General features: G+C 45.7%; 1 protein-coding gene across 1 annotated transcript; it reads left to right on the top strand.

The window, feature by feature from the left end:
- Nucleotides 1-4887: 4887 nt before the first annotated feature.
- LOC125946121 (uncharacterized) lies at nucleotides 4888-5738 on the top strand. The gene has a single exon (XM_049668606.1). The coding sequence runs from the start codon at nucleotides 4888-4890 to the stop codon at nucleotides 5734-5736; it is 849 nt and encodes a 282-aa protein (XP_049524563.1). The 3' UTR covers nucleotides 5737-5738.
- Nucleotides 5739-23054: the final 17316 nt, after the last annotated feature.

Genomic DNA, 23054 nt, shown 5'->3' with positions numbered 1-23054 from the left:
CTCACAATGACCACTGGCGTTGCCCAATCACACGCGGAGATTGGCTCAATTATGCCTTGAGCCTGGAGTTTGTCGAGCCTCGACATACGGCATGTCGCAATGCAAATGGCACTTGCCGGCAGTGCAAAAACTTCGGTGTCGCGTCTTCAGCAAGTTCAATGCGTACAGGTGGCCCCGAATGTCCAGTGAGAGCTTCATCGAACACCCCAGAAAACTTGGCTAATGTAGCGTCGATTGTTATTTCCGCGAGATTGTTGAGTCCATGCAGCGTAATGCCCAGTTTTTCGAACCAATTTCTTCCTAACAAGCTGGCTCCAACTCCTCCAGCCACGAGCAAGGGTAGCTGTGCTTTGTTGTTGTTGAAAGATACATTGATAAGCACGGAGCCTAGGATGTCCAAACATTCTCCCGACCATGTCCGTAAAGCGAGCTTGCGTTCTCTTAACACCGGGGCATCGTCAGGCCAGAGGCGAGCGAACGTCGCTCCACTTATTGTAGACAACGCTGCTACCGAGTCTACTTCTATCTTGAGTGGCCGACCAGACAGTCGTACTGTCACGACGAACCTAGCTGTGGTTGTGATCTCAAGTCCTATGTGAAAAACAGTAGGAGGCAGCCTTCCTGTTCCTCTAACACTTCGTCCTCCTCTAAACGATGACTACCTTGGCACTTCTGTGGTTTAGCCTTTTTCGACAGGCCAGCTTTCGCGATGTGACCTTTTTTTGAAGTAGCACTCGACGTAGCATTCTTGAAGTAGCACTTGTCGGCCTTATGATCTGCTAAGCATCGGAAGCACTGATGCGCCTTGCTTGTAGAGCCGTCGCGAACATTCTGACGATGCATATATAATATCAATATTTTCGGCCTGTTGCTGAGTGCTTTGAACCTGTCTCTGCTGATCTCTTGCTGATTCAGAAGTCAAAACGAGCTCGTACGCTTTCTTAAACGTTAGCTTATCTTCAGCTAGCAACCGTTGTTGAAGATGAGAATCGTGGATCCCACATACCAATCTGTCTCGTAGCATAATTTCCAATGGAAGCCTTGTACTCCCTGGTTGAGACTGCAGTTCCGCGTTTCCACCCGACGTATCAGGACCCACCGTCGTGGAGTCTGCGTTGCCAAAGTTGCAGTCCTTTGCCAAAGTTCGCAGAGCTGTCACATAGTCTTTTACCGATTCATTAGCGAGCTGGTCTCGTGTCTCGAAGCGATATCGTCCAAGCAACTCAGATGGCCGGGGGTCGAAGTGCTGGCTCAGTAACTTGATGATGTCCACCAAGTCCACCTCAGAAGGCTTCCGTGGTGCAACCAGGGCCCTAAGCGTCTCGTAGGTTTGCTCACCGTACAGCGTGAGCAGAACCACTCGCTTCTTGGAAGATTCGACGATGTCGTTGGCTTCATAGTAGAATTCCAGGCGCTCTACCCACGATGACCAGTCGGTGCCGGGCACAAATTCTGGTATCTTGCCTTTAGGCATCGCCTTCCAGGAAACCTTGCTTCACGGGGTCGCGTTCCCTCGTCGCCAGTATTGTAAAGTGTCTTTTATTGCATCTTAGAACGTTGCAAGGCGGCTGCGTGGTCACGAGCTCAGAGTCCTTGGGTGCGCCACTTCTCTCTCCTCGTCTTCGCTCGCTCGTCCAAACGCTGATATACAACATTGGTATACGGAGCTTTCGAGACTAACAAAATTTAAGCCTGCTAGTATGACAACAGCTTCTTTTTATGCGCGAGAGGCAAATGCGATCCTGCTTGTCGTCTGCTATGCACACGACGAGCCATCGAGTTTCTCGGTAGACGCAAGAGAAAACGAGAACCATTTGCGTTAGGTGTAGCCACGGTTTCCTTCTGACAGGTGCTATTTTAGCCTCTTTCTTGTTTAAGGACAATTTCTTTCTTTTGTGTGTGCTTCTCTTTGCTTTCAATAAGTACCTCCAACTCATCCGTAATTACTGAAGGAAGGAAGGAAGGAAGGAATAACTTTATTGAAAGGGGTTTGGATGAAGGTTATGAGCTCGATGGGTGGGGCCCCAAGTCCAGGGCTCCACTGGCTATCGGCCATACCATGCTGAATACGCCGGTTCTCGTCCGTAATTACTGAAACTTTCCATACACCATTGAAGACATGTGAGCCAGCCCGACATAGTGTGCGTCTATTCCGTATCGGCAGGACGTCAGGACAAATATAAATTATATTTTATATTTATTATCAACTTCCAAAAGCTAATCAAAAACTATGGGGCTCTTGCGTTGCCCAGAGGGAGCAGCAAAAATGCTACTAAAAAGCGCCCTCAATCCGAAACTGGGTAGTACCAAGCTCGGTCGTCTGCTTCGGGAAGCACGTTTACAATATGGACCCGCCACTTTCGGTTGTGTTGCAACGAATATCGGGCGCCGAAGATTTTTCCATGGGTGGCATGCTGCGTAAAGCCAAGAAACTATGCAACGCCGAATACGTGTACGCCGTTCAAGAAATGAGCGGCGAAGTTTTCGCGCGGTGTCAATCGCAAGTGAAGCGAGTCACGCACGTGCGAAGTTGAACTTCAGATAAGGTTTGCACGCTGCTAGATTCAGGCGCACAAACGAGAGGAAATGCTTTCTATAAATGAATTCACAGCAGCGATAAGCAGAGAAGTGTACGGAACTGCTCGAGCTCACGACAGTACGCGACGCGACGGCAGCGGTCTTTCAGCATGCCGCGGTGTACGAACTGCTCGAGCGCACGATCGTACGCGCCGCGACGGCAGCGGTCTCTCGACATGCCGCGAAACGGCGGGTCTCCAGCAATCTTTGTTGACTGCATGCCGTTAGACAAGTAGTTATGCCTGCGCTGTAGTAGCGGCCATCTGTGTAGCAATTGATAAATAACTGATGCAATGCATATAAGCTCGCAGTAACGTACGTACGTGGGACTAGCGCTGCAGCGCGCGCTCGTGCACTGCTCGCTTGATGTAGCTTTTAATGACAGCGCTCGAACATCGATGTGCTGTAATCAATACTACCTTGCTGTGCTGCCTCAACGTGCTGGCTTGAGGTCAAGGATGAGCACATTCAACTCTCTAACCTGTGGTGCTCGTAGTGGGGTAGTGAATTGTCACCGAATCAGCCCGACCATTTGTGGTCATTTGCACACACCTGGGCACTTCACCACTTCGCACCGGTCGAATTGTTAATTGTCGCTATGGCCGGGTCTCGAATCCTGAATCACCAGCCATGCCTGCTGCTATGTCGGTATTCCATTTCGCTTACCCAGCGCTGACGAACGGCAGTTATCCTGCGCGCCCTGCGCTCCGCAGCGTGAGGCCTTGAGGGAAACCGTTGGACCTGATGTTGGTATTCAGGCCTTCTTGTTCATGGCAGCCCCCGACGCTGCAGTAACGACGGTGGCGCTTTTTCGAGGCTGAGCTAGGTCTCTGCGGATCGGCGTCGCCGATGTCTTCTGCTTCCAGCATTCCGTCCCACGGCACACGGAGAATCCGTTTTCGTAAAACAATAGGCTGCAGCCAGCTCGCAGCCTGGTCGCCATGGTCTGTGAGAAGTGACGAGCCTTTTCGCACTCGAAAAAGGGCAGAAAAAAGTGCGAATCGACGCAAAACGCGGGCTTGGTGAGGCACCCCTCCCAATCGAATGGAAGACCGCTCTGGTAACTTTCATTCCAAAAGCCGGCAAAGCCATAAACACAGACAACCTCCGCCCCATTACCCTCACGTCTTGTGCGGGAAAGCTCATGGAGACCATGGTGCGGGACAGGCTGTCTGGGTTTCTGGAAACCCAAAATGCATTCACAGACACCATGTTTCGTTTCCGCCCGCACCGTTCCGCGCAGGATGTTCTGCTTCAACTCGACCGAGAAATTCTCAAACCTGTCGAATACCCCCTCAACGATAAGGCTATACTCGCTCTAGACTTGAAGGGGGCTTTCGACAATGTCACACACGAAATTATCCTGCAACATCTCTCCCAGACCAACTGTGGACATAACACATTCCAGTATGTCAAGCAATTTCTCTCGGATCGACAATCTTTCATCCGAATCCAAGACGAAGAACATGACCCCTATCAATTGGGAACGAGAGGTACCCCACAGGGCGCGGTCCTCTCGCCGTTACTTTTTATTCTGGCCATGATGAAGTTTCCGGCTCAGCTGGCGAAGGTCGAAGGCGTTCAGCACGCGCTGTACGCCGACGACATAACCATCTGGGCCAAACACGGGTCGGTTGGAGACATTGAGGCCAACCTGCAGCAAGCGGCGGAGATCGTGGACGTCTACGCCCACCGCTGCGGCCTTCAGTGCTCCCCATTAAAATCCGAATTTGTGCACATTCGCCCGTGCCCTAAGTGCACCACCAAATTGAGCTATTCCTGGCCAGCGGCCCGATACCCGAACACGATGAGATTCGAGTGCTTGGTCTCTTTATCCACAAACACAAACGAGTTGATACAACAACAGCCAAATTGCGTAAGGTGGGGGACCAGGTGGGCCGGATGGTCCGCCGGGTTTCCAACAAACGCGGGGGGTTACGGTGCAAAGACGCCTTGCGGCTGGCGCATGCATTCGTGACCAGTCGAGTCCTCTACTCGACTCCTTACCTCCACCTGCGCAAGTATGACGAGAACGCCCTCGAGGTGATTCTCAGGAAGATGTAGAAGCGTGCCCTTGATCTCCCGATAACCACGTCCAACCACCGCCTCATGGGCCTGGGGATGGTGAACACTTTCGCGGAGCTCCGGGAGGCACACTTGACAAATCAATATACAAGACTTTCAAAGACGCCGTCGGGACGCCGCCTATTAGCCCGACTACACATCCAGCACCCAACACTGACGGAAGAGTGCGTACGCATCCCCGAAGTCTGTAGGTACGCCCTGCACGTGCGGCCTCTTCCGGCCAACATGACACGTGACGACCACAGTGGCCGACGCCTTGCGCGGGCGGAGGCACTGGCCCGCCACTATGGGAACAAACACGGAATCTTCTACGTGGACGCCTCCGGCCCTCACCATGGGGGGTGGTACACGGCCGCAGTCGTCCATGAAAACGTCGCGCTAAATGGCCTATCATTCAGAGCTCAAGACATAACACATGCGGGGGAAGTTGCCATCGCGCTAGCTGCCGCAGACCAGGACTCGCGCGTCATCATTACCGACTCGAGAGGGGCCTGCAGAAATATTGAACAGGGGTACATTCCTCTCATTGCATCTCGCATCCTTCAAAACAGTGACTACCTCGGGGCCCCCGCGTCTCGAATGATCGTATGGGCTCCTGCTCATATGGGCCTCGAAGGCAACGAAACGGCAGACGCCGCTGCCCGCGCGCTCACTCTCCGGGCAACGCCTTCAGACCCTTCCGAAATGGATCCCGAACCCAATCCGGCCCTAACTTTTCGAGAAATTACTCAACTATACCAATTCGGCCACGCAATTTATCCTAAGCCCTGTAAGGGCCTTACAAAGGCAGAGGAACGTACACTCCTCCGCCTTTACACCAAAACACTACTGTGCCCGGCAGTTTTAAAGCACTTTGATTCTGCCTGTACAGGAAAATGCCCGCACTGTGCGGAGAAGTCTTCGGACATATTCCACATGGTGTGGGCATGCCAATCAACCCCGAACCTCAACCCAAAACCAAACCCCACCCGGGAGGACTGGGAGGCAGCCCTGCTCGGCTGCTCCGACCTGGCGAGTCAGAAGGCCCTGGTCGACCGAGCACAAGCCGCGGCGGCCGCCAATGGGCTCCTGTAATGAGGAGCCCACCTAGTGAGTGTGAAAGGTGGCCCCCTCCAGGCCACCTCAAGCTTCCTCCGTGTTAATGAAATAAAGGTTTTTCATCATCATCATCACGGGCCGTAACGCGCTAGCACAAACGCGTTAGAAACGCGCAGTCTTTCGTTAATGTTGGGTATTTATTGTCATCGTGGTGCGTGTGTCCATGTGCGCTTCGGTGCGTAGTGGTTAGCGCCGCGCGTTCGGAAGCGAGGGGTCCCTGGTTCGATTCCGCGCTACGGACACAACTTTTGGAATTTTTTTTCTTATAAAAGTAGACGTGGCTACCTATACTACGACAACGACGACTACTACGACGACGACTACTACTACTACTACTACATACTACAGAGGAGGGACAGACCCACACCCTAAGGAGCTTCGCCCCTAAAACGCTTCAAAGTTTAATTTGTTTTGGCGTGCGCAACAGCGGTTTGTGAAGTTCAATACGAGGAGAAATGGCGGACGTAAACAGCTGTTCGCAGGCGGTCGTTCAGCGTTGTGTGCTGTCTCGTGTGTGTTTTATGCCTGTGTCGTTCTTCCTGCGGTTAAACAAATTACAAGAGGACCTATCAACAAGCCCCTGTAGCTGTATTCATCGCATATGCAGTATTCGGAATTCGGCTGCAGCGAAGTCGTCATGTCAACGCAGAGACCCTCGCGCTACCCGTGATTAAAGTCAGCTTCTGAAAAACGCATGTGTGTGTATTGCTCGTGATTGCGCATTACCGGTTCCTGCTCCTAGCAATATTGTTGCACCAAACTTAGCATCAAGCACCAACCGAAAAGCTCACGTCCCCTGAACAAAGCCGCAAATGATCTGTGTGTAATTACTGAACGCGCAATAGAATTTGTCTTGTGAACGTTTATCTTAGCGCCAGCCTGGCTCGTCCGTCTCGGCGCCTGTGCTGTAATTATTCATACAAGTGCTCTCTGAATATTTCGAAAGGCGTAAAAGCCGACACCACATTTTTAGGAGCTGCAGTCACTTGTGTACGTAGTATCGTATCATTCTGGCACACATGGGCGTCGTCTATTTTCTCGTCCTGTTTCGTGCGCTGTTAGTGTACTGTGAATCTGTATCAAGAAGCTTAAGTTAATATGCTGCAGTACGTAGCGCAGCCGCGTAGCCACACGGCTAACATTAAAATACCTTGTTAGGAGTACGTTTGTTTGTTTAATAACAAAATCGAACGCTAGAATTTTGTATTCATGGTGGCAAGTGTAAGGTAAGAAGCTATCGAAACTATCCGCTAATGGTATGCGTGTGCTTCTACATGCTTCAGCACGTTATCCTTCAAGTGAGCCTGAATACCCCAGATAACCAAAAACCTATGCAACTGGAGCAGGTGCTATGATTCCTTTCCTGGAAATGAAAGCCAGCATCCCAGTCTGTTAAGCTAGTCATGTACTTAACCTGTATTAGACCAATGTTAGAGCATGCTAACTGGAGCCATTTCAAACTAGGTTATTTGACCAAAATAAGAAAGTGCTAGGAAAGTGTCAAGGTACAGTCTAATCTGGTATTCCCGAACCGATTGTATTAGCAAAACTTTATGCCTCCCTGAATTGCCTGCAATAACCCAATGCTGAAAACAGGGGAAGCTGATTCCCTTTCTTGCTGTTGAAAAGCTGCTAGAATCTCAATAACAGACTACTTATGTTCTGAGAGAAAGTGAGGGGCACTGACAATATCTCTAATCTTTTGTATCAGCCTTCACCTTGAACGAAAATGGAGTAAAAATATTTACCTTTGGAAGCCTCAGAATCCAAACATTCTCAAAATTTTGAGGAGCCACTATAAATTTTTGAGATATAGACAATAAAAAGTGTGCCTAAGTAAAATTGCACACTGAATACACTTGAGTGGTTGAGTGGCCAGATGCGAATGCAAAAGCGTCCATAGCTGCTACCTCGAGGTAACTGCTAGGTTGCACGTGTGTTTCTCCTATAGCCCATGTACCTGGCAAGGGGAATGGTTATACGTAGTCCTGTGCTATTTTTTTTCAATAGGTGGTGGCTAGCTGATTCCATCTGTTTATGTATTTATCATTTGTGTGCATCTTATGTGCATGTGCATGTGTTTGTGTCATGTTCTGATTGTTATACGTGCAGTGATGCAAGCATCTTTTTTTAAATATATTGCACTAGAGTCATTTATTCAACTTTGTGTTGAAATGTACAAAATGTGGCCACCCAGTAATGGCTAGGACAGCCAGCAGGATTGCCAAAAAATATGATGCAGATCCAATGCACTTGCTTGAATCGACATGAGGCGAAGCTTTCACGCAACCGTCAGTTAAACTCCAGAAAACTAACTGCAGTGTTTACAGTTGTCTCTATTTCACCCGATGCAACACGTACTCATAGACAATGTTTGCTTATTCACCGCACAGGTCACATAATGTAATGTATACATAGCACGGTGAACTCACTCAAACGTCGGCTCACTAAGACTTCGAACTAACCGTGAGTCTGAGTTCGTTTGAGCATGACTGAGTAGAATTTTGGTGTTATACGAGTAAGAGCAAGCTCAGTTGAGTAAACGTTTAGATAATATTGACATGTGGTAGTCAGGGAAAGCTGATCCAAGTATAATTTTAGTGAATATGAGTCAAAGCAAGCTTGGCTAAGTAGATATATGGTGAATATGACTCGGTGCAAGCTTGCCTGAGTAGAATCTTTGTGAATATGAGTCACAGCAAGCTCCGATAAGTAGAATTTTGGTGAATATGACTCTGAGCAAGCTCGATTGAGTAATGATGGGATATGGTTATACGAGTTTATGCGGTAATACATGTAAGTGCAGACTCATTAGCAACATTGCTTCCATCTTGATGAGCAATACCTATGCCTTGTGATGAGTTTGCACAATTTATGAGCTGTGGACATGCAAGACCCACCCACACTTGAAAAGATACTATCTATTCACACGAAGGAATTCAACTGGCTGACTTCACTGCACAATTTTGATCAGCTTTTGTTTAATGTGTTATCTACTACTTATAAAAACCAGATGTCTGCCTGCTTTTCGCATTATTGCATGTGTTTTACAGGAAGTAGAGACAGAGAAGCAAGAAACGGCAAGGATGTTTATGGCTAAGTAGTTTCTTGGAATACTGCGATATGTTACAACCAGCATAAACAAAAGTAATTCGATGCACTGAAGTAAGTGAAATGTGCAATTACCTTTTAATGTAAGGGTTAACACAGATGCAGTAAGGATACAACGTCTGCAACACACTGAAGGTTTATTGTTTTTTTTTTCAGGAGAAAAATGATGCATCAGAAAAATGAGAAAAAAACCTGTTTAAAATTGCTTCGAAAACAAATTGGCAATACTGCTTATTCCTAGTCAAAGCGTGAAATATGCTATTCTAGAACATTCATTACGATACCCAGTTTGCACGTTCGCTTTGCGTCTCGCAGCGGAAGTAACAGAACCTTGAAATGAGTTATTCATTGGGGAAAATGCGCATGAAAGCCCTAACCAACCGACTGCAACTAAATGGTCGCGCGTATAGCGTGACCTATTGACCACAGCATTTGTCCGTAGTTGCATATTCTCTAAATTGATCCGTCCGTAAAAGCATACCGCGATAAAACTGTGGCGTTTTCGTATATCGCGAGTTGTCTCCAGAACCAGAAAACTGGGACGACATCCGAAGGCCATGCCTTCCCGTGAGGGACATCTGTAGTATTTACCAACTCGCAGCGCGTGTGAATAACGTAAAATCACGCAAAAGTACGTACTATCAGCACCCGAAGCCAACCTAAAAAACAGCGTCGCCAGATTAGCAACGTAGCGTGTCAACAAACTCATAGAAATCACAGAACCTAATCTGACCTACGAGTTTTTATCTGCACTGTTCGCGTGTCGGTGCTGATGTTACGTACCCATTGCGCAATCCAAGGCTCCACTCAATTAGTTGCACTGCTCGAGGCTTGTTGATCCAATATTTATAGACAAAAAAGTATGTATAAACGTTGCGTTGAGCGACCGCCGCCATTTTCCAAAACAGACCACGAAATACCTCTCGGCGCAATTTCGGCGGAAAAATCGCAGCGATTGCTGCGACGTTGCGACGCTGCGACCAACCGGTTGGTCGCAGCCCAAAATCGCAGAATCGGCCCAGCGACTGCGATTTTCGTCACATGCGACGGAAATCGCACTTCCGGTGCGATAATCGCAGTGCAAAATCGCACCATGTGAAACGGCCTTTAGGTGACTCTTGTCATGGCGTCATCGTAACACAACTGTCCGTATACAATCGTCACGCATTCGTTTTCACATCGTCGTCGTGATGCCGTCAGCGCCGTGCCATTGTCGTCGATCTAACATCGTCATCTCTCATCGTGCTGTCATCCCGCAGTCGTTGTCATACCATTTTCCTCTTTCCGTCATCGTTATACCGCCTTCGTCAATCTATCGACGCCAATGTATCGTCATTCTTTGTAATCATTCAATTATCCTTATACCGCCGTTGTGATGCCGTCCTCTTCAGACAGTGGTTAACATGCATCCGTTGTCACACGGTCGTCGACATGCTGTAGCGGTCATGTCATGTTCATCACTCCCGCTTCATTTGCCGACTCTCGTCATGCCACCGTTCCCCCTTTGTCCTCATACACTCGTCTGATCTCCAATAACCTCATATTCTCGTCATGCAATCGTAGTCAAGAGTCATCATCATACAGTCATATTCATGCATTTCTTGTCATACAGTCGTCATCGTGTGGTAGCACTCGCTTCATTTTCGTCATAATTTCGATATGTCGGAGTATGTCGCATATAGGCAAAGCAACGTAATTATCAGAAACACCTCTTCAGATGTTGAATAAGCATGACTTCACGAATACGGCGTGCCGGGGCATTGTTGTAATAATAATCGCATTACCGTGGACAGTGAACATGAGATGACTTCTGCCGTATTTTCTTTTCGCTTAGTAATCTTTGTGGTGTAATCATCAGTGATTAAAGTGAATGACAGCCTAAATTGAATAACGGCAGTCTGCATCTAACTACAAAGAACGACGTTTCTTAGTCCCAGCAAGTGTGAAGCTTAGTTATAACTCTCTATTTATGTCAGTTTTAAGTTACTGCTAGCTATTATGGTGTACTACAACTGTTTCCAAGGTTAAGAAATTGCCCATAATACAGAAAAGGCTGTTCGAGCGATCGCGAATGCTTCATACGAGAACCATTCAGAGCCGCTTTTCAGAGAGTCGCATATAGTTTCTTAAGACATACTGGTGAGCTATTTGGTTAATCATGGCGTAATATGGCAGCGCACTTCGATATAAAGACGTAACACAGCGTTTGTTCACTGAGGTACGTCCTTTTATCAGAGTGCCCTGCCATATTACAGCATTTAGTTTCCCTCCCTAACTTTTACGAGCGTACACTCATTAGGCGCTACGAAATGGAACTCAGGAAAAAATTCAATTCGCTCCAGACTATTGCCTGTTTGAGACACAATCAAATTACACGTGACACCCGATTTCACGAAATGTGGGAAGTTCCCCGTCGCGGAACCCACTAAGGTGATCAAGATTGTCTATGCAGCTACGGCACCCACTAAATTAATAACTGATGTTGCGTATGCACCATATTGGTTCTACCTTTTGTTCACATCCTGTTTTTCAATGTTGTGTACTTTAGGTATAAATTTTTGTAAACGATTTTGTAGTTATTCTTGTAATATGCTTAGCGTATAGAGTTATTTCCTTATGTTGCACACGCTAATCAGCACTTACTGCGTCATGACCGAATTTTTGCATATTGTGTCTTTTTATTTTCTTTTTGTTAAACTTTGTTCGTATGACATGCCAATTTGGAGAGTATGTAGTTTATCGTTTGTTTAATATATCCATATGTGCAATGCTATCTTTGCGTATTGCACTGTTGTACTGCTGTCTGGCAAATGTGATGGTCAGTGGAGGCTTACAAGCCCTTTTTCGATGCTATTTGCCAAATACCCACAACATCATTGTCTTCTGATGTTGAAAAGTAAAATTGAATTTGAATTTGAAAAAAAGTTTAGTAGTGGTCAATGAGAATATTAGTTACGAAAGTGTCAAGGCTGTCATTTATGCATGCGAGCACACAAAGTATCAGTGCGATAAACACGTGACGCTCGTAGGTAAGAGTTCGCTGTTTTCAAAATGAACTTTATGCAGTATCTTCACTTGTACCTCAGCTCAACTGAGAAGTGGAAAATGCGCCTAATCATTTACGGCACTTTCAAGACGTGGCATTGAGACGCGGTTTATTGTAATCTTAAGTTATGTGTATCGCACTGTATTTTTCACTGCGGCCGAATGTAAGTATGCTAAACTAACGCTCTGGTAGAGATGTATGGAGATTTTTGGTGGATATGTAGAATTGTAACAAAAGCGATGAAACACACTGTCTGAATTTGGTGGTCGATTTACCTGCATTTGATTTTAATGGCCCAAATTGTAGTATTGCAAAGATAATAAACTTATGAAATTCACCCAAGCCGTTCATTTCTCAGCGCCATATTTAAGAGGTATGTGCAGTGTAAAGATACCCGTGAGCGGTTGTGGCAAACGTATGTAAAGGGCTTATTTTGCTGAGCTGGTTTGCAAAGTGACTTTAATTTGCTGGAAAAATGTATTTTACATAGAAGCTGGAGTTTCCTGGAGCATATGCACATCTAGTCAATAATTTCGTAGCAAAAACATAAGAAGTTTAGGAAAATATTGGAAGCCGTTCAATATCGTGAGCAATTTATTCAAGCTATGTGTAATTTAGGCAAATGTATACAGCGGTTACATAATTTTAAACATTGCGATGTTGACGAGTTCATCTTGTCTCCATTCAGAACTCCATTCATCACATGGTTGTGTGTATTATTTGATTGCTTGAAACGCACGTGCATTGTTGTTTGTCGCATTTACATTTGAAATAAAAAGGTGAACTCTGTAGAACTGCGTCTTTGTGTCTTCTCTTTGTCGAAATAAGAGACACACAAGGAAATAGCGGACTCTATACTGTCGAACTTCTCAGGTGGCCATCAATCTTTCACGTTTGCGATAGTGTCTCAGAGCTCTCGGAGGATATTGGCCTACTTCGGCGGATTGAAAAGGGTAGTCCCTGTGAAGGTCTTGTTCATACCACTACCATAGGAAACCATTGCCGGGTGGAGGCTCTCCGACATCTCCGACCAAGCTGCTCTCCAGCACAATCTTCACCTCGTTAAAAAATCGTGCAATGAGTGGTTAATGATGTATTAATCTGTCTAAGTGTTCGAATGTATCAATTATCCGCCCTAAACAGCATTTATAATTTGGTATAGCATTCCTTGGAATCCCCTAGTGACGGTAACACTGTTCCACTGCTTGCAGACTGATTATTCACATGACATGCAACGTGCATCTTACTAATCTGAATCTATAAGTAAGCCGAATACTCACATTCTTGAAGCGTAATATTCGACATACGCGTAAGCATGTCAGATTTCTGGCATGCAAATCACTCCTTTGGCTCACACTATCATGCTCGTCACCGTATGACATCCACCCCACACGGGGCTCACTAGTTAAGTGAAAGAAAGCATTAAAAACATTGTTACACATTGCAATTAGTTATTTCCGCATTTTTATTTGACACCTGTGTTCGAGCCTTCGAAACAAATTGTGACTTCAAACGACGTATATGGCCATGTGCTTTCTCTTTTAGATGCGAGAGCATCTTATGCTCGGGGAAGTGTCCGTACTGCGGCGTCCGCACCCATACTGCGCATGCGTAACTCTCCCTCATTCTCCTCTCCTACGCAGGTGTTCGCTCTCCTCCTCCCCTCTCCCCCTCTCCGCCAAAGGTGCGGCGCAGCAAATAATTGCATATAACTCTCTCTCTCACTCTCTCTCTCTCTAAAGGTACGCCGGTAGGCGGGGCAAGTGTCGCGGCGCAGTGTAAAGCGCGCGTTCGTTGTGCTTCCGCCATTCTCTCTCTGTGCAACGATGTGCGCAACGCCATGAACAACGTCAACGTCGGCGCTAGTTGCAGAGACAGCGCCACCGCCGCGGAGCAGAGGAAGGCTCGGGAAGCCGAACGTAAAGGTCAGCGTCGGCAAGCGGACCCCGAACTTCGGGATCGTCTTCAAGATACCGCGCCCACCAACGCTAGGAATCACGTACGATCTCTAAATAAAAACGCAACAACCCCGTACAAACGTCTCCTCTCTTCTCAATACATTCTCTCACTCTAACTTGCATTGGGTTGTGTTGCCAAGTGAAACGAAATGGAAACTCGATGCGCACCACCTGCGATGCTATCGCATCCCTCCCTGGTTGCCCGTAGGGTGAGATGATGTGATTTTTTCTAAAGTATCTCTATTCATTGCTTAATAACTCACTTTATGTGATGTCAATATATCTCCATGTACCGGCCACCCAGTACCAGTATAATTCGCGCTTACGCGAACTTCTATGTTATCAGCATGCTGCTCTCCTCATCCTTCCAAAGATCGGAGCGGCGTACGTCGATATCATCGCCAATACATGCATATTACCATTTCCTGAAAACATGTTCGAATATGTTTTCAACTTACGCCACGTAGTGATGCGTTTGCTTCTTTGCTGCGTTTCCACATCCTAAGTAACACGCCTTTGCGCGGTATTCAAGAAAATGAAACCAGAAAGGCTACGAAGAACAAGTAAGCTTATTTTGCATTTGAGACACGATATTCTTTTCAGGAGCACGTGACTTTTGCACGACGCAAAAGCCTAAACAGTACCTACAGGCTTACACAGGCGTAATGTCGAACGCTCTGACCAAATTTAGGCGAATCTGCTTGAAAACAACTTCGAATAAAGGAACTTAATGTTTTCGTTACCTACTGTTCAACGGAAATCGGGACCTTATCATTCACCCCATTGATGGTGCGCCGAGATACTCGCTAGTATTTGATGGTGCAAGAGGAGCGATCTCCTACCGCATGATTCCCTCATACGCCAGTGAAATCAGATTAGTGTCATCGCAGAATAACAACGACTTCGCTGAATCGCTGAATGACAAGATAGACTAAGTGCATTTGCTTGGAATTGCTTCATGATAGACGTTCTAAAAATGTTAAACACTGTGTTCTTGATCATTCAGAAATAGTCACAGTACTGAAAGGGGCAGCGTACGATGGGTATAATTGCACCAGCAAAAATCCCTATAGCAGCGTAGAAAAATTTGAGCGTTTAGCAGACAGATTATTTAATACCACGGTAGACGGCTCACGAACGCAGGCTAACAGCGCTCGTCTGTTTTTCAGGTTGGTTGAACTTTTTGTTGCCTACTGTGCAATGCCGATGCTGCCACTGCCATAAGTGCTTGTAATCGTCGCGTCTTTTGTAAGCTGTTGCATTGTTGTGTGGTCACTTTGTCCCAATGCTATTACTGAGCTTTCCTAACTATACGGCATGCGCACATGCTGGTCGTATTATTTATTTTATTTATTTATTAAATACTGCGGACACGTGGTCCAAGCAGGGAGGGCGACATATGGTACATACAATGAAAATCAGATAGACAAAACAAACAGAACCATAAAATTACATGATTAGGAAGTGGGTTCAATTATACAATTCCATTCGGTTACAGTTCGAGGAAAAAAAAGAAAACTTATATGTGTTTGTTCTTGCAAAGTAAGGGGTTAATGCATCATGTCGGTGGCGTGTAGTTCTGGTTGCTAACTGCGATAAATGTTCAGATGGGTCAAGGGGTAAATTGTTGGTGTGAAGTAGTTTAAGGAATTCAAGTCTCAGTTTCTTTCTTCTAAGCTCGAGTGGTTCAATGTTGTTAATTTTCATAAGTTCGGTGGGGGAATCACATCTGGAAAACTTGTTAAATATAAATCTGACCGTTTTTCTCTGAATTCTTTCAAGACTATTGATATTAGTTTTTGTGTACGGATCCCAAACTATGCAAGCATATTCCAGCTTAGGTCTAATTAGGGAGATGTAGCATAGTATTAACTAAGTAGCATGTAGTATTAACTAAGTAGTGAAAGCGCTTGCTGAGAAGGCACCTAGTAGTATAAAAGAGGTTCTCAAAGTCATAAATGAATTAGCTACTAAGTTTGATGCCTTCACAGTGGACATTAAAGTTCAGGTTGGCAACGCTGAGGACTCCAACTCGGACGGAAATTAAAGTAGAGCTTGGTAAAATGCGTCAGTCGAATTTATGAATGTGACCTTTGAAGAGTTTAAGAAAGATGTTGAGAACTTTCGATGGGAGCTAACAGAGGTGAATACTCAAAATCAAGAGATTGTGGAACAAAACCTAGATATGACCAGACAATTGGCTAACGCAAAGAGGAAGATAACTGATCTTAAGCAGCACGAAAGAACATGAATGTGAAAATTCTAGAGTTTTCACGTACTGCAGATGAGAATCGTATACAGTGGGTACAATGGCCACTTGCCTGGGAATCGAGCTGTCCGGTGGAGACATTGATGGGGCCCATCCTGTCACATCGAAGGATTAGGATAAATCGAATGTTGTGTTAAGATTCGCCACCAGGAGATCTCGCGACAATTTTTTGTCTACAGTTAAGAAAGCAAGACAAAACACGAGTCACCTGTCTTTCGAGGCTCTGATCGAATATACGTCAATGAACATCTCTGCTTAGAAAATAAGAAATTGTTCAGGAAAGCTCGTGAGGCGAAAACAGAAAATAAATGGCAGTTTGCATGGATATCTAAGGGCCAGATTCTGAAGCTGAAAGCAGCAAACTCGGTGGTTCTACATATTTAGTCTCAACGTGACCATGCCTTAATTATGTAGGTGCTCGTGTTGAGTGGAGCTTTGTATTTATCAATATGCTTAATCTATCAGATCTTACAAAACACAAATGTAATAATTTTTGCGTTTTCTATTGGAATGTGTGAAGACTGCGTAGGAATTTAAACACTCTGGTCACCTATATAGCGTGGCTAGATTCTGTTTCTAACATAATTTCTGTGAGTGAAACATGGTTGAAGGCTTATGAAACAGTCAGGATGCAGGGTTTCAGGCTGTTATCGGAACCACGGAATTCACGTGAGCGAGGAGGTGAAGGTGCCTGGTTTGTACAGGAGAATATTGTGTGCAATGTCATGTTTCATGCAGCTGTGACTAATGGAAATATAGAAACGGTATTTATCAAGATTTAACAAAGGCCAGCCATTGGTGTTGTGTACCGCCTCCCTGGTTCGTCGATCAAAACGTTTCTCAAGGAATTTGAGTCTGTGCTTATGAGAGTTTCCTGTCTGCTCTACAATCATATTGTAATTGTCGAGGATTCTAATATTGACTTGTCCTGTGATACATGTACTGACTACAAGCTTTTCTTGAGATCTTTAAACTGGCATAACGTAACAACTGAGCCTACACGTATTACTAAAACGTTAAGTACCCTAATTGAATACGCCATTTGCAACGTTGACAATGGTGGGTATGCTGGTGGGCTTCCTGTTCCGGTAGCCGACCACTTGGCCATTTTTGTTGCCATCAGAATTGAGCCTTTCAACACTAAACTTTCCAGAGCTAGAGTGACTACAAAGGTTGATTATAAGTTACTACAAGACAAAATAAGTCAAATCGATTTTTGTGCTATGTATGATGAGGATGTTAATATAGAATGTAACAATTTCATAGGCTCTCTTAAAAATGCTATACCACTAAGCACCACTACAACCAATAGTAAAGATATCAATCCACATTGCCCTTGGATGATACTTAGTATTCTGGAAATATTGCAACAATAAGACTGCTGGTACCACAAATGCAAGCAGCATACAAACAATGAGTAAATATTATTACTCAAACTAATTCAAACGTACGGAGACCGTTCAAGTGGCTCAAGTTACAGACCGATATCCGAATAAGTGTGATTAATACAATATTCGAAAAAATACTCTCAGCACAGATTACATCATTTGCCTCCAAAAACAGTATAAGTTGCCCAAACTAGCATGGTTTCCGATCACACAGATCTACATCTACTGCAGTTCTGGTACTAACCCAGCCAGTTAACAAAGCCCTGAACAGCAATGGGATTGCCGTCGTAGTTTTCCTAGATATAAGGAAGGCCTTCGATTCCGTTAACCACAACATATTGTTAACTAAGCTTCGTGACTAGAGAGAGCTACAGAGAGTTAATTCCTGGTTTAAACGAAACCACCGGAATATTAATACGAACAAAACTAAATAGACTATTTTTCACTCCAGGAAGAAACAGCTCGATTTTGGTAGGTTTAATTTACTTTTAGAGACTGCAGTGTTGCAACGAGTAGCTTCATTGAAATATTTAGTGGTCATGTCTGATTCAGATATGAACTGGCAATCCCGTATAGGTAAGACATGATCGAAGCTAGCGTATGGTTGCCACACGTTACAAAAAGCCCGTGAATGCTTTGGTACAAAGGTTTTGCTTATCCCATATTTCGCATTTGTTTATAGTTATCAGAGCTACTGCATAGTAACGTGGGGCAGCACAGTTAGAACGCATTTCAAATATATTAGCCGCTTACAAAAGAGGGCAAGAAGAAGTATTACATTTTCAAACAGGGCAAATACCACAAAACAAATGGTCCAACTGATGCGTCTACTTCCGCTAGATTCTGTTCACGTATTAAGTGTTGCTGACATAATACATATAATAATAAAGTATGATGATCCTCTCCCATTAGGCACCTTTACGTTAGCTGCGCGCTCTACAAGAGCTGCTGTGAATAGCTGCTTTCATTTTCCGGTTGCCAGAACTGCCTGCAGTAGATGGCTATTAGAATTTCATGGCGCTTTATTTGGAATGTCATGCCGACTGATGGGAAAGCAGCACACAACTTTTCCGCGGCCATGAAGCGTTTTATGTTGAGTGGATAAGTGATACTAATAGATAAATGGTCAGCTTCTTTGCTGTTATCCTCTGTATAATTGAGTCATGTGTTTACTAATATCTGTATTCAGTTTTGTTCGCCTTTTGGCACTGTTGCAACTGCTTGCCGAATTCTGTAGCCATGTTGAACAATTGGTCCCGTTACTAGCCAGCCAGGCTATGTGACCAAACAGCTTTTGCGAAGTTTTCTAAAATGAGGAATGAAGGGGGGGGGGGGGGCAGGTAAAAATGAAAAAGAAGAAAGAAGTCTTCTTCAGCAAGCTTTCTCGGTAAATGCATTGAACGCGTAATGCGGAGGTTTCGGTTCGTATCCCACCTGCGGAAAGTTGTTTTTATGTCGAATTTTACTTTCATTTACGTATGAGTGTCACACCTAAACAAATAATTTTAAAATGAATCATTTTATCACGTAAATAAAAATAAATTAAATAATAATTTATGTCTCAATTAAATTAATTCTCCCTCTTCTTGTGTTCTTCTTGTCTGTTAGCTTTATATGTTTGTGCCGTCCTTAAAAGGTAATTTTATTATTACGAAGGCTTCACGAGCTTGCCATCCCGTCGTATAGAGTATAGGATGCGTTCATTGTAGCCTGTTGCCAATATGTAATCGTGGTCAATGTGCTGAAATTATGCATGCAATTGGGACATTTTCTTAATGTTCAACGTAGAAGTCTGTCCATTGCCGTAGAACGAGCTGCCGTGTTGCCAAGGTGGAAAATTTAGCACCCAATTTCTGGCACCATGCTGAGACTGGTATAGTAGGAGCACATTGAAACCACTTTGAGAAACGAGACAGCACTTTCCCTGTCTTTGGACATCGAAAAAACAGTGTTTATTGCTGGTATGCATTGCTTAACATTGCTTGTAAACATTGCTTACATGCCCACACAAACATACCACATGGAGTGCTAGCTTGACAGTTGCCGATGTGGATGACTTTCCACTTATGCGTCATGTATCGCCATTAGCGCATGAATACGTTACTACATTCCAACTATTTCTGATAACTGCGAGAAGCCTTAGTATATTCAGTACAGTGGATGCTAAGAAAAAAACTTTTTTTGTTTTACTTCTGGGTAAAATTGCAGGAGCTCCGCAATTGAACAGTCGTTTGTACACTTTTGCTTTAAATGAAATATAAAGCTGTCATCCTATTGCTCTAATGTCGTTCACCCTAATTCTAGTGCACTCATGCATCCATTGGTAATTATGCTGCCATTGTCAAGTCATCATCGTGTTTGCGTTTCTGTCAGACAGTCGCCATCATGCATCTATTTTCATTCCTGCTTCGGTATTCGCTTGGCGTCGTCCCGTCGTCGTCAGGCCATCGTCTAATGCACCCGTCGTCTTCCTGTTGTCCTCATGTTATCGCCGAAACCCTGGCGCCGCTATACCAACTCCATCGTTTAAAGGGTTCTAAACCACCTCTTCGGCTTGGTGAAAAAAACATTGTGCGCGGATAGCATACGTTGCTGTGTGCATTTATGCCAATGTTTACAGCCGTGCGTGGCGCACGGAGCTCGCAAGCGCAGTGCGAAGTCACCTTTCTCTCACATGCTCTCTTTTCAACAGAAGCCACCTCCTCACTTTTTTATGGACGCTTTATTTCGTAATACAGCAGATTACCATACACCACTGCTATTGGCCGAAAGATGACATCAACCAAGAAAAGCGTCTGGATCAGTGCGCTTCTTCCTACAGTTACTGGATATATTTATTGACGAAGTTTAATAAGCAGGCTGAAGTAAGCGAAAATCTCTTTGGAATTTTGTTAATAAATACGTACTTCCAGAAGGAGCCGACTATCATATTGTAACGAACGAACACTTGGGAGGAAGAGAAGAACGAAGTACTTGGAGGCCGGATTGCGCGGTCACCAACATCCATCTTCTGTAAATAAAGCCATTTCTTCACAACTCTCCGTAACAGTTGTGGAGGAAGGTGCTGAGTAATCGACACCCGAAGACGGAGGTTATACCTCAAATTCTTCGTCGAAGCTGCCGCCTTGCTGGACAACTACGAGATGCACGTCCCCTGGCCGGAAAACCTGGTGAAGACGTCGAGAAATGGCTCATCTATTACTAACGGGTGAGCGCCTACAACAAGTGGAATAGCGCTTCTCATATTTCCAACGTTGTGTTCTTTCTTAAGGATACCGCGTTGGTTTGGTTCTATAACAACGAGGAGACATTGACAGCCTGGGAAAGATTTGTTTCGCAAATATAAGAGCGCTTCGGTAACTCCGTGACGAAAAAAGAAAAGGGCAGAGCAGACGCTTTCACAACGAGCTTAAGTGTCGGGTGAAACATGCATGACCTACATTGAGGAAGCGCTAAAATTCCGCAGGATGGTGAACTGTGGCATTTTCGAGGAAGACAAAATCGGGCACATCCTAAAAAGAATTGCCGAGGATGTTTACAGCTTTCTGATCCATAAAGACAACCTGGCCTCCGTCCCCGACGTCATCTGGCACTGCCGCACGTTCGAGAAGCTTAAGACGAGGCGCGTTACGACGAAGTTTGGCAGGTTAGCCAGCGTTACGACCGTTGCAAGCATAGATAGCGACCATTCGCTCGATCTTGCTTCAACGATCCGTCAAATGGTTCGCAAAGAACTCACCCTGCACTCACAAGTGACTCACCGCGACACTTAACCCTCATGCTCTTCACCAGCTGTTGAAAGGACCGTTTCATCCTTGTCGGAGTATCCAGTGGATTACTAACTCCCGCCTCGACAGCCACCACTTGTCTACGAAAGAGGCTCGGCCTCTCACGCTCGATCACGATGGGCAGAGCCACGTTATTATCCCTAAGGCCCCGTCACTTACAATGCTGGGGACGAGACCAGAGCAACGTTGACCCTACTACCACAAGCCAAATTACGATCGATACAACCGATCCCAGCGAACAGCGGATACGAGTTACCTCAATGAGAACGAACTCGCTTACCGCCCACAGAGAACTAGCATTGGTTTTGAGGAGTATACAGTGAACCGTGATCCTCCCACGTGCTAAAGCTGCGTTTGCACGGGACACATAGCTCGTTAATGTCGCCAACGCCGCCATTCGCGAAGGACACCGCCGATGTTCTCGCCACCTGTAACCCGTACATCGCATGATCCATGGACCAGTTCACTTCCCACTGATCGTTTCTCGCGCGAGATCCAACGCAGCGATTTTCCAGCGTCAAACCGCAGCCTGACGCCACCAATTAACTGTCCTCGTAGTTCTCCGTCCCCTCGGCGTCGTGCATCATCGCCCCCGCCGGGAAACTAGCATGCGCGGCCGATGGAGGTTAGGTCGCCGGATGGTCTTTGGACGAAATACCTTTGCCCGCTGTGATGCTCAAAAACAAAGTAAATGTGCTAGTTACGGACTGCCGGCCATTGCTTTAGCTGATACTGGTGCGATTGTGTGATACTGATACTGGTGCGATGAGCCTCGCTTTCAAGAACCGCCTAGGCCACAAACTTAAGTTTTCATGGGACGATGCCTTTACCTTTCGTGGTGTGGGCGGCGAGTGCCTCTACCCCCTTGATGTTCGCGCTGTAAGTGTTACGTTGACTGGCAAAGTGTTCGTGGCGTAATTTTTAGTCCTTGCCCACTGTTCGCAGAATGTAATTCACGGCAGAGATTTCCTTCAACACTTCGGCGTTTCTCTTGACTGTTGAAATGGGAAATACATGTGAACCAGGTGCTTTTACCCGCGCTTTTTAAATAAAGCTCGTATGGCGAAGAAAGAGACACACTCAGTATGCTTGATGAAGTGTTTGCCCCCTCATGGTGCCTAACGACCGTTCGTGTTTGTGTGAGTACTGTTGACGCTGCTTGCGTTGACCTCGTGATTAGGCCCCTCAGCATCAACTGTGCTAAAAATGTATGCTCGTGCCTTCCTCTGTCGTGTGCATGACGAGAGGAGTCGCAACGTTGTGGGCGCTGGATTCTTCCGCCATGCCAGTTGTCCTTCCTCGAGGCATGAAAATTGCCCTCAATAGCGGTATTGCCCTCATGCAGCTCAATAGCGGTACTCAAAGCAGAGCCCGCACCTGCTTACTCGCCTTGCGAGTATCGCCCTTATGTGCAGAGTTGCCAACCGGACACTTAATCTCATTAACCCTCTCCTTTTCACCTCTTGCTTTCCTCCTCCCAAAAGAAGTGATTCTCGGTATGATCAGCAAGGATCTCTGCACATGTGAGCATACAGCACTGCTACAATTCCTGTCGCGACATGTTGCTGCATGTGATTTTACACTTGGAGATGCGCCACTTCATTTACCATCATCACGAGCTCGACACAGAATAGATACGGGCACAGCACACTCCATTCGCCCGAAGCCTTACCGGAGAACAAGTCAAGGAAATTATGAAAAAAAAGGTGTCGTGCTAGAGTTGTCCAGCCCATG

Source organism: Dermacentor silvarum, chromosome 6, assembly GCF_013339745.2.
Source record: "Dermacentor silvarum isolate Dsil-2018 chromosome 6, BIME_Dsil_1.4, whole genome shotgun sequence".
NCBI classification, from domain to species: Eukaryota; Metazoa; Arthropoda; class Arachnida; order Ixodida; family Ixodidae; genus Dermacentor; species Dermacentor silvarum.
The sequence above is the reverse complement of the archived record's forward strand: the minus strand, read 5'-3'. Positions and strand labels throughout refer to the sequence as shown.